The sequence below is a fragment of the Piliocolobus tephrosceles genome, chromosome 21, assembly GCF_002776525.5.
Source record: "Piliocolobus tephrosceles isolate RC106 chromosome 21, ASM277652v3, whole genome shotgun sequence".
Lineage (NCBI taxonomy): Eukaryota > Metazoa > Chordata > Mammalia > Primates > Cercopithecidae > Piliocolobus > Piliocolobus tephrosceles.
The window spans coordinates 22,970,196-22,979,563 of record NC_045454.1 but is presented as its reverse complement, the minus strand read 5'-3'; the positions used below and the strand labels follow the sequence as shown (position 1 = coordinate 22,979,563).

The window sequence follows — 9,368 nt, the reverse complement described above, 5'->3', positions numbered from 1 at the left end:
GACAGGAAGGGGCTGAAACACTGAGGCCTTGGGAGAGCCCCAGCTCCAGGGGCAGCCTCGGGGGAAGCTCCCCGGACGATGGCTGCGGTAATAGAACCGTGGGAACTCCACGAGGTGTAGGTTCAGTGTCTTAAAAGGATGAGCAGCGGCTCGCCACAACTCGGAGGCGGGTGGGCAGCGCTCCAGGCGGAAGGCCCCGCGTCGGCAAAGACACAGGACCCACGACAAGGCGGCCAAGGCCTGAGTCAAAAGGAGGGCCGCGCGCCTCCTCTCCAGCCCGCAGCAAGCGGGTGCCACGAGGCACTCAGCCGGTCCCCGAAGTTCCTCTCACGCGGCCCCAGGACCACCGCCGTAGCCCAAGCCCACAGGCGCTGCCCGGACTACGGAGGCTGCGACGGAGCCGGGAGCCAGGAACCGGGAGCCGCCAGCCGTCCGCAAAGTCTCGCGACAGCGCGGCCTCGCCCTCCCAGCATGCCCCGCGCCGCAGCCGCTGCCGCTGCCGCCGCCGCCGCGCCGCGGCTTGAGGGCGGGAGGCTGGGGGAGGGTAGCGGACCCGGCGCCGCCGCCATGTTGGGTCTGAAGCGGCTGCTGTAGGTGTCGACGGAGCTAGCGGGCGTGCGGAGCGGGCGACAGCGGCGTGGGATCTGCCTCTCTGCGAGCAGCCGGGAGCGGCGGCGGCGGCGCCATGAGCGGGGGCACCCCTTACATCGGCAGCAAGATCAGCCTCATCTCCAAGGCGGAGATCCGCTACGAGGGCATCCTCTACACCATCGACACCGAAAACTCCACCGTAGCCCTTGCCAAAGGTACGCGGGACCGGGCCTCGGGGTGGGGGCCGGGCCGGGCGCCGCTCGGGGCTGCTCCCCGCTCCGGCCCGCGACCTCCTCGTTCCCTTCCCTCCCTCCGTCGAGCTCCGGCAGGCCTCTCCCCTCTCCCCTCCCTTCCCCGGGCCCCGGCGTCGCGGGCCGGACCGCGGCCTCCCCGCGGCTCCCTGGCTTCCGCCCCCCTAGAAGGTCCGCGCCTGAAGCCCGGGGAACTACGGGACTGAGTGCGCGGCCCTGAAGTCCGAGAACGGGCTGGAGCACACGGAGAAACGCGTCTTCCAACTCCGAAATTCGGGGCTTCTGTCGTCTTAGCACAAAACAAAGCCGGAGTATTCAAAGAATTTTTCCGCCCAGCTTGAGTTCATCGCGGATGCGTTGACTACACAGCACCCATTTTCTCACTTTGTTCATTTCAATTCGTGGCAATCTTCCTCTGGTGAACTCTGAGTAATGTGCTAAAACTTTGGGTTTGCTCTGCGACGCAGACATTCTCGAAATGCCATCGATGCCGTGGAGCAGATCCCATCTCCCTCGGCTCATTCTCTGTTGGTATTTACCTGTTAAACCGGAATCCTCAAAGCCTGTTGTGCAACCATCTCATTAGGGCGCGTGGTAAAAATGCTTGCTGCTGCCCTGACTCCCTTGTTTCTGGAAACGGGTTCAAGCTTGATCCAGGATCCTTCGTGACCAGGCAAGCTTGACCTTTGATCCAGGCTCAGTGGGCGTTGACTGATCCCTCTGGAGGCTCTCTGGGAAAGTGAATTCGGCCGAGAAGGAAGGTGCCCCTACCCATAGTACTAATATTTGGCATCTCTAGAGTCTGTGTGGGTTTTGTTTCCGTTCACACGTGCAGGGCCTTTGCTCTGCCAGGAAACCAGAAAGAAAATAAACTTTAGCTCTTGAATCTTAAAGGAAATCTCACAACAGTGTAAAATACTTTGGGGGAAGCTAGATAACCTAGGTGATTTTCCCAGCACTTATGGTAGAGGTGGGAACTGCATAGCATGGTTAGGGACCCTCTGGATAGGTTAGGTCCAAGGATAAAGAAGATTTTTGAAATCTGTAAACTTTTCAAAGTCGTTAACTGATAGGAATGTTGGATGCTCTGGTAAATCCTTTATTTATTTATTTTTCTGAGATGGAGTTTAGCTCTTTAGATGGTTCAATGGCATGATCTCGGCTCACTGCAACCTCCGCCTCCCGGGTTCAAGTGATTCTCCTGCCTCAGCATCCCAAGTACCTGGGATTATAGGCGCCCGCCACCACACCCGGCTTATTTGGTATTTTTAGTAGAGACAGGGTTTCATCATGTTGGCCAGGCTGGTCTCGAACTCCTGACCTCAGGTGATCCACCCGCCTCGGCCTCCCAAAGTGCTGGGATTACAAGCATGAGCCACCGCGCCTAGCCTCAGGTAAATCTTTTTAGATTTACTAGTCTTGGCGTTGGGACAAATCTTATACCTGGATAGGGAACCTTTTGATGTTATAGAACTGTACACCATAAAGGAGTAGTACAAGATGGTGATAGTTGCACAGCTCTGCAAATTTGCTGAAGATCATTGAATTATATACACTTTTTAAAATCACCAAGTCTAATTTTAAAAGTGGTATGAAAAATCAGTATTTTGCCAGGCACGGTGGCTCAAGCCTGTAATCCCAGCACTTTGGGAGGCCGAGACGGGTGGATCATGAGGTCAGGAGATCGAGACCATCCTGGCTAACACGGTGAAACCCCGTCTCTACTAAAAAAATACAAAAAACTAGCCGGGCGAGGTGGCGGGCGCCTGTAGTCCCAACTACTCGGGAGGCTGAGGCAGGAGAATGGCGTGAACCCGGGAGGCGGAGCTTGCAGTGAGCTGAGATCCGGCCACTGCACTCCAGCCTGGGCGACAGAGCGAGACTCCGTCTCAAAAAAAAAAAAAATCGGAGTACCCCCACATTTCCCTCTTCACCTTGTGAAACATTGTATTGTGACACATTACCTCATTAAAACACCCGTAGACTTAGCGCTTCAGTGTCTTTTTAGAAATCCACTATAGGATACATGATGGTATTTGATATTTATTAAAGACTTTCCCAGTGATGTTTCTTAACTAACTTAGTTTTTGCTTGGCCTTATTTTGAATTTATTTTTATATTTTTTATATAATAGTTATTTAGCTGTATAGTGTTTTTCTGGCTTTATGCAATTATTTAAAAAAGCCTGTCTTTATGAAATTATGAAAAGTGCTGGTTGAGAGCCAGATATGGGTTGAAAATAATTTCCATGAAAGTGGTTTAATACATTTTTTAAAGTATTGCTTTACCTAATCTGAATTGAAAGGTATCTTGCCAGCTTAGTGACTCAATAAGTTGGCTGTGTTACCTTTATTCCTCACAAAGAAAAAACACATTTGAAAATTTTTAGAGTATTTTTGTTATTTTTTAAAAACTACGAACATATCCTTTTATGCAGGAACCCCAAAAGTCTACATTTTAACAACCCACATTTTAAAAACTTCAGCGGCTTTTGGAGTCAGTATTTCATTAGTCTATAATAGTTAAATTCATATGACATAAAATATAAATTTGTTCTTCGTGTCATGACTTGATAAATATGTGAATATAGCAGTGAAAAAAATGTTTAATCATTGAATTTATGTTTGTACTCATGGCTTTGATATTTCATCCCAAATCATTATATGCTGTTTTTTTTTTTTTTTTTTTTTTTTTTTTTTGAAATGGAGTCTCACTCTGTTGCCCAGGCCAGAGTGCAGTGGCGCAATCCTGGCTCATTGCAACCTCTGCCTCCCAAGTTCAAGCAATTCTCCTGCCTCAGCCTCCTGAGTAGCTGGGATTACTGGTGCGTGCCATCACGCCTGGCTAATTTTTGTATTTTTTAGTGAGAAAGTCTTTCACCATATTAGCCAGGCTGGTCTTGAACTCTTGACCTCAAGTGATCCCCCTGCCTCAGCCTCCCAAAATGCTGGGATTACAGGCATGAGCCACTGTACCCAGCTCCTTTTTCTTAAGCAACATGAGTTAAACATGTAACAGGTTTGGGGAATTTGATTATGTTTGCAAAAACTGACATTATCCAACCTTTATATATTATTCTACATATTATCTAATCAAAAGCTACATTATAACTGTCTAGTCAATACTGGACACTTATTACAGATTTCAAGATTAGAAGCGAGGAGTTCAGTCTTAAAATTTTAAAATTTACATGACTGGTTGAGTAATTCGATATTAGAAAATTTCACCTTCCATTTCAAAATTTGAATGAAGAATGGTAGTCTAAAAGAGTAAAGCCAAAAGTGTTTTCATTTGTTTTGTTTTGTTTGTGTTTTTTGTTGTTGTTGTTGTTTTGAGGCAGAGTCTTGGCTCTTGCCCAGGCTGGAGTGCAGTGGCGTGATCTGGGTTCACTGCAGCCTCCACCTCCAGGGTTCAAACAATTCTCCTGCCACAGCCTCCCAAGTAGCTGGGACTACATGTGCCCACCACAGCTGGCTAATTTTTGTATCTTTAGTAGAGACGGGGTTTCACCATGTTGGCCAGGCTGGTCTCAAACTCTTGACCTCAAATGATCCACCCACCTTGGCCTCCCAAAGTATTGGGATTACAGCCGTGAGGCACTACCCGGCCTGAAGCCAAAAGTTTATTCATGGAATTTATAATACAGTGTGTATTTGGATGTAGAGATCCCTGTTCCTCTTTTTAAACTATGGATTAAGAGTTAATCTCTTTGAGTAACATTCTTAGAATTCTTTTTTGAACTTTTTTTTTTTTTTAATTTATCGGGGAGAGTGTTATTGTGAAACCTAACTACACAGGCTGAAAAGATACATAAGATAAAAATGAAATATTTTTAAACAAACGTCTTTGTAACTATCACCCAGGGCAAGACAGACATTGCCAGCATCCCAGGAGCCTTGCACCACCTATATTTTTCCGTCACAACTATCACCATCTTAATTTAAGCTAGATATAAATGTTTTTCTGACATTTATAGTTTTACCATGTAAGTTTACATCTCTAAATAAATAGAGTTTAATTTTGCCCATTTTTTAACTTTATGTGAATAGGATTATCTTGTATATATTTTATTTTTAGCTTTTATTGTTTCATAGTATTCCATCATGACTATAGCACAAGTTTATTCCTTCTGCCATTGTTTTGGATATTGCATTTAGATTGTTTGCAGTTTGGAGCTATTATAAACAGTGCTTTTATGAACATTTCTGTTGAAGTGCACTGATGCATGTTTATGTAGTTTTCTTGAGGTTATATACTTAGAATTTGAATTGCAAGAACATGGGGAATGTTTGTCTTTATCAGGTAATGCCAAGTAGTTTTCCAAAGTAGTTGTTTACTGGTTTTTACTTCATCTATTAGTATGTAAGAGTTCTTGTTTCATATCCCTTACCAACAACCATACTTAGTATCATATGTTTCAATTCTAGCCAATCCTGGTGGGTATATAGTTGTATTTAGTTTTAATCATTTCCCTCATCACTAAATGAGGCTGACCACCTTTTCATATCTGGGTCTTTGGATTTCATTTGAAATCTTTTGCCTTTTTTAAATTGAAACACGTGTGTTTTTCTAGGGTTTTGTATTCTGAATATATATCCTTTGTTGGATGTATATATTGCAAACATTTCTTTCCCATTTAGTAGTTTCTTTTAATGAACAGAAGTTCTTCGTTTTAATGTAAACATGTTCATCAATTTTTTATGGCTAGTGTTTCTTTTTTTAAAACATCATGGAGATACTTTGATTATCTTTAAACCTTTTTGTGCTTTGCTTTTTCATATTGAGGTTTATAATGCATCTGAAATTGATTTTGTGTACAATGTGAGATGTTCAGAGCTTTACGTTTAGTAAGGGATTCACTTGGTTTATACAGTCCATATTATAATGTAGGGCTTGGATATTATGATTTAAATATATCTGGAACTATAAACTACTCTTGAAATTTTGGACTATTTACATTTGATGTGGTATATAATTAGGGTGACCATATGGCCTAGTTTGCCCTGGTGGAAAGTCCTTGTTTGTGCCTGTTCTGGCATAATTATTAAAAACATCCCGGCCGGGCAGGGTGACTCAGGCCTGTAATCCCAACAACATTTCCAAAAGGTCGAGGCCGAAGTATTGCTTGAGCCCAGGAGTTCAAAACCAGCCTCAGCAATATAGGGAGACTCCATTTCTACAAAAAATTATAAAAAGTAAATTAGCCAAGCATGGTGGTGTGCATGCCTGTTGTCTCGACTACTTGGGAGGCTGAGACGGGCGGGGGCGGGGGGGGGGAATTGCTTGAGCCCAAGAGGAGCTGTGATCATGCCACTGCACTCCAGCCTGAGACACAGAACAAAACCTTGTCTTACAAAGTAACAATAGCCTGTAATCCCAGCACTTCCGGAGGCTGAGGCAGGCAAATCACCTGAAGTCAGAAGTTTGAGACCAATCTGGCCAACATGGTGAAACCCCGTCTCTACTAAAAATACAAAAATTAGCCAGGCATGCTGGTGCACGTCTGTAATCCCAGCTACTTGAGAGGCTAAGGCAGGAGAATCACTTGAACTCGAAAGGCAGAGGTTAGAGTGAGCCAAGGTCGCGTCACTGTACTCTAGCCCGGGCAACACAGCGAGACTGTGTCTTAAAACACACACACACAATAATAATAATAATAATAATCTGTTTCTCTCTTGAAAATGTTTCAGTGTGGATAAGTTATTGCATCATATAATCAAAAGCCTAATTGCAGAGGTGCTCTGAAATGGGTGATGCGCTTTTTTTTCTGCTAGAGATGTCACAGACTAGCTTTAGTTCTAGCAAGTGAAACAGGTAAGTTTGAGGGGCTTTGATCCTTGGAACCTAAGCATATGTCAAGAAGTCATAAAGGCAACCTAGAAAGGCTTTGATGTCAATCTGCTAAGTATGTTTATAGATGATCTGTGTTGCAGTTTGTTTCTGCCGTTTGTTGCAGTTTGTAGTCTGTGTCACAGCCCTGAATTTATTTTCTTCTCAGCACTGATCATGACTTACACTTAATCTTCTTTGCTTATTTGCATATGTGTTTATTGTCTGTCTTCCCGTTCCCCCTCACCTCCAGACTCTGAGCTCCTGGGATGAAAGGATGTTTAGTTAATGAGTGAGTAAATGGAAATGATTTAGCATTTTAGCTTATTGTTCTTGTAGAAGTGTCTTGGGGATGCCTCCAAATAATGCTTTTCCATGTTAACAATTGCATTTCCCTATAAAATTAAAATATCCTCCCTCACATTAAAGAAATCTTGAAGAATTTCAATGAGTAGGGATCCAACAGGATGAAATCTAGTGACATAATTAACATTATTGGGGAGGTAAACTCTTTCTGACTCAAGCTCAATTATAATTTTCATTTAAAGTTTAAAGGAAGCCTCCATTCAGGATGTAGGAGGAAATTACACAGTGGTGACATGTATGAATGTTTTATGGAATAGTTCCAGTTGTGTTTGCACCTGTGTCTATAAGTGAATAGGATGCCTAAATAGGCTAAAGTGAGTGAAACTCTTATCAAAAATAAATTCTTATATTTAGTTAGCTTACCTGGATAATCATTAAAATGAAAACCAGGTTGCTACTGCATTGTGAAGAGACTTTGTGAAGAATGATTATATAAGCCACTTGCCTTTAAAATAAGTTGTTCTTAAAATCAAGAGATTGGTGGAAGGATATAAGAACAAGTAAATTGTTAACAGATTTCTTTAATCATCTGCTAAGTCTGGCTCACTGGCATAATTTATCTACTTCTTGATGTTAGTCACATAGTCATAAACTGTGACCTTATTGGAGAGAGTGGAAGAGCTTTGTGTGATGGATAAAATACCTATGGGGTGCTTTATTTGATTTCTTGCATTATTGGGGATCTAAATCTAGCAATTCACAAAATTACTACCTAAAATGACAAAGATTTAGTGAAACTTCAAGCCTTGGTTTCTTTTTGTTGCCCTATTTAGTGATGTTGCCAGAACTTGGAGCCTTGGAAACAGTTTATTATTGTTACATTGTCCACAGAAATACTTGGTAATTCTGGGAGTCTGAAGTCAGGTGTCAAAAACTGTTCATTTTCTAGTAGGGCTAAGTAAGGTAAGCCATGACTTTCTAAGTCGGGAGTAGAGAAAACAGCATAAAACTGAAGAAAAAAAATAGTAGAAGGAAGGAGGTAGAAAGAAAAAAGAAATCTTATCTGTGCATGATACATAGCAAGAGTTTTGTATTTAACTCAGTACTACAGTAATAATAGCAATGGCTGCAGATAGTTTAACTTGAATTTAATTACTCCATGCTAGAAGATGCTTGCTGTAGAAACAATTTGCCTTTCTCTCATGATGCTGTATATTAATTAGCTGTTTTTAAAACTGGATATCACTGAAGTAAATTTTGTTGTTGTTTTGAGACAAGAGTCTCACTCTGTCGCCCAGGCTGGAGTGCAGTGGCACAATCACAGCTCACTGTAGTCTTGACCTCCCTGGGCCCAGGTAATCCTCCCACCTCAGCCTCCCAAGTAGTTGGGACTACGGGCACACACCACCCCACCCGGCTAATTTTCTGTTTTTGGTAGATACAGGGTTTTACCATGTTGCCCAGGTCGGTCTCTAACTCCTGGGCTCAAGTGATCTGCCTGCCTCGGCCTCCCAAAGTGCTGGGATTACAGGTTTGAGCCTCAGTGTCCAGCAGATTTTTTAGTGGACAAAGTGTGAGTTGGTCTGTAAAATAATTTATTCCCAAGGGCCTTATTCTAGTTTGGTAGGATTTTTTGTTTGTTTCTGAAAGAAAGTGTGACCCAAAATGCCAGTTGGAATACTTAGCAGCTTTTTGGTCTTGGACAAGTTATTTAACCTTAGCTTTAACTTCTTCATCTTTTCAGTAGGAATGGATAATAATGCCCATCTTTCAGAGTCATTCTGATAATGAAATGAGGTGATATAAAAGAAGTAACTAGTTTAATGTTGGTACTTAATAGAGAATAGCTGTTCCATGTTATTTCCCACCACCATCTCCCTCTCTGTCTAGGTGCTCAGTCTCTCTAGTAGCCCAACTGTGTCAGTCATTCACACCTACTGTAGTGTACCGTCATCTTACTGCCTTTCACTGTCCTCTCATTCCCCTTATAACTTTACTTCCCTCTTTATCCTGCTTCAACTCCATGAGCAACCGTGATGGTCAGTACACATACCCACAGCCCCTACCCTATTCCCCTCTTGCTGTCTTATACAAGAAATCGCAACCCTGATTATATCAGCACAGATGTGCTGACCAGCCTCACTCTAAATTTATGTTCGCTAGCCTCAGCAGTCATGGTCACTTCCTAGCAGTCACACTATACTTCATAATCCATTTCACTTTTCTACATGGCTGTTCCATTCATTTTCCTCAAGCCTCCAACACTTCCTCCCCCATCTTCACTTTCAGCCCTTTAACCGTGCTTTCTATAATAGTTAACTGAGAAAAGAACAGCAAATGAAAGATAATTTTGATAAACTTACCCCTCATATATCCAGTTACCTGCATCCA

The 9,368-nt window shown here is 43.2% G+C and overlaps 1 protein-coding gene across 3 annotated transcripts in view; it reads left to right on the top strand.

Annotated features, from left to right (window-relative positions):
- The first annotated feature begins 474 nt into the window (after positions 1 to 474).
- The window catches only part of LSM14A (LSM14A mRNA processing body assembly factor), a 62,481-nt gene continuing 53,587 nt past the window's right edge, over positions 475 to 9,368 (top strand). For 2 of the 3 annotated variants that reach the window (XM_023229074.3, XM_023229071.3), the window contains exon 1: positions 475 to 806. In XM_023229074.3, the coding sequence (XP_023084842.1) occupies positions 686 to 806 (121 nt within the window). In that variant the 5' untranslated portion in view covers positions 475 to 685. The remainder of the gene's footprint in view (positions 807 to 9,368) is intronic. The other variant, XM_023229073.2, reaches the window with a different exon arrangement.